General features: G+C 67.8%; 1 protein-coding gene across 1 annotated transcript; it reads left to right on the top strand.

The window, feature by feature from the left end:
- The first annotated feature begins 115 nt into the window (after positions 1-115).
- MRPL2 (mitochondrial ribosomal protein L2) lies at positions 116-1750 on the top strand. Its single transcript, XM_075749544.1, has 6 exons — positions 116-389; positions 482-623; positions 707-822; positions 911-1021; positions 1339-1412; positions 1502-1750. The coding sequence occupies exons 1-6, from the start codon at positions 140-142 to the stop codon at positions 1712-1714; spliced, it is 906 nt and encodes a 301-aa protein (XP_075605659.1). The 5' UTR covers positions 116-139; the 3' UTR covers positions 1715-1750.
- The last annotated feature ends 354 nt before the right edge of the window (positions 1751-2104 follow it).

Below are 2104 nucleotides of genomic sequence, written 5' to 3'. Positions count from 1 at the left end.
GGCCGCTGTCCCGGCCCCGCCGGCAGGCGCGCGCCACCTAGCGGCGGCCCCGCCGGCCTCCAGCGGTGCGGCCCTGCCCTGCCCCCCCCACTTTCCGGCGGAGTCCCCGCCCCCCCGTCTTGGCGCATGCGCGGCGGTGATGGCGGCGGGGTTGTGCCGCGCGTTCGGGGCGCTCCTGCTGTCGGCCGCGCCGCGCCGCGCCCGGCTCCCTGCCCTGCCCCACCCGCCCGGCCCCCCGCCCTGCCTGCCCGGGGGTGCGCTGGCGGCTGCCTGCCGCGAGCTGAGCGTCTCGGCGCCGCACTGCACCACCGACCCCATGTGGAAGTGCCGGGTCAAGTACACGGTGCGGCCCGTGGGCATGAAGAAGACGGGCGGCCGCGACCACACAGGTGGGCGGGCGGGCGGGCCGGGTCCCGCGGCAGGCGTCCGGGGCCGGCGGCCCGGGTGCGGGCCCGCCTGCAGCCGCTCCCTTGTCCCGCAGGCCGCATCCGCGTACGGGGGATCGGCGGGGGACACAAGCGGCGGTACCGCATGATCGACTTCCAGCGGCTACGTTACGAGGAGGGGGCCCCGCGGCAGCCCTTCACCGAGAAGGTCATCAACGTCCGATACGACCCTTGCAGGCGAGTGCGGGGGCACCGGCTCGGGCCCGGGGTGTCGGGCTGTGGTGAGCTCCGCCCCCGCCCACCGTGGGTTCCCCGTGCAGGTCGGCTGACATCGCCCTGGTGGCCGGCGGCAACCGAAAGCGCTGGATCATTGCCACGGAGAACATGCAGCCCGGGGACATCATCAAGAACTCCTCTCACATAGGCAGGATGGCAGGTGCACGCCAGGGCTGGGGGTGGCTGCGCTGACCCTGCCAGGGGCTCGTCGCTGCATCCTGCCCAACTCATCAGCTTCTGTCTTCCAGTGTCAGCCAACGAAGGGGACGCCTACCCGCTGGGAGCTCTGCCTGTGGGCACGCTGATCTGCAACCTGGAGAGCCACCCTGGGAAGGGAGCGCAGTACATCCGGGCGGCTGGTGCGTCTCTGGGCAGGGTCCCACCGTCTGTAGCCGGGTTTGGCTTAGGGCAGAGGGAGAGGAGGGCAGGGGGGCACTGCTCTGAGTGGCCAGTGATTGGGAGGTTCTGTCCTCTCTTCTCACTGTGTTAAGGTGAGAGGCGGGGGCAAGCTCTGCCCAGTCGCTTCCTGGTGATGCCTTTGAGGTCCTGTCTTCAGGAAGAAGTGCTGCATGAAGGGTGGTTTTGGGGAGTTCCCAGCATGGGGATGTGCTCACCACAGGGTGGGATGGTTTGTCCTGCTGCTCAGGGCAGCTGCCTCCTCTCTTGCCTGCTGCAGGGACTTGTGGGGTGCTGCTGAGGAAAGTGAATGGGACAGCCATCGTGCAGCTGCCCTCCAAGAGGCATATGCAGGTAGAGGAGCCATACTGTCCCTGACCTGACCACCTGGGCACTCAGCTGTGTGTCCCCAGGTAGGCCTGCAGCTCTTCTCTGTCCTTTAGGTGCTGGAGACATGTGTGGCCACAGTGGGCCGTGTGTCCAACGTTGACCACAACAAGCGGGTGATTGGGAAGGCGGGCCGGAACCGCTGGCTGGGCAAGCGCCCGCACACGGGCTTGTGGCATCGCAAGGGTGGCTGGGCTGGGCGCAAGATCAAGCCTCTCCCACCCATGAAGAGCTACGTCAACCTGCCGCGGATCTCAGCACAGGAGTGATGCTGGGGGCCAATAAAACATTCTCCTTGCCACCGCTGTCGCGTTACTGCTGCCTTTTCTGCATGGGGCCTCAGGGAGTGCTTTCCCCACTGGATGTGTTCAGCTGCGTTCACCCCCTGGCAGAATTTGGGCTGCCAGGAGAGATGAGTGCGGGACTGTGGGCTACCTTGGCTTGAGCATGGGGTGGGTGGGGGTCTCAGTGGGGTCCAGCAGAGCTCTGCACAGTTGGGCCAAGCCTGACTGCGGGACAGCTGGGCTTTTCCCCACCCTCAGCTTGTGGGGCAGTGAAGGCAAGTGGGCAGCCCTGCAGTGAGGTGGGAAGGTGGCTACCAGCCAGGGCGACCTGCTGCGCAGCCGGGGCGCACAGACCTCGGCACCTCCCGGCCCTGC

The sequence above is a fragment of the Balearica regulorum genome, chromosome 3, assembly GCF_011004875.1.
Source record: "Balearica regulorum gibbericeps isolate bBalReg1 chromosome 3, bBalReg1.pri, whole genome shotgun sequence".
Taxonomy (NCBI): domain Eukaryota; kingdom Metazoa; phylum Chordata; class Aves; order Gruiformes; family Gruidae; genus Balearica; species Balearica regulorum.
This window is presented reverse-complemented; position numbering and strand designations above follow the sequence as displayed.

Excerpts from the sequence above, each read along its gene's own strand:
- MRPL2 (XM_075749544.1), top strand. The coding sequence starts at position 140 with ATGGCGGCGGGGTTGTGCCGCGCGTTCGGGGCGCTCCTGCTGTCGGCC. Across the intron at positions 390-481 it reads GGGCGGCCGCGACCACACAG|GCCGCATCCGCGTACGGGGG; the intron begins GTGGGCGGGCGG and ends CTTGTCCCGCAG. Across the intron at positions 1,413-1,501 it reads CCTCCAAGAGGCATATGCAG|GTGCTGGAGACATGTGTGGC; the intron begins GTAGAGGAGCCA and ends TCTGTCCTTTAG.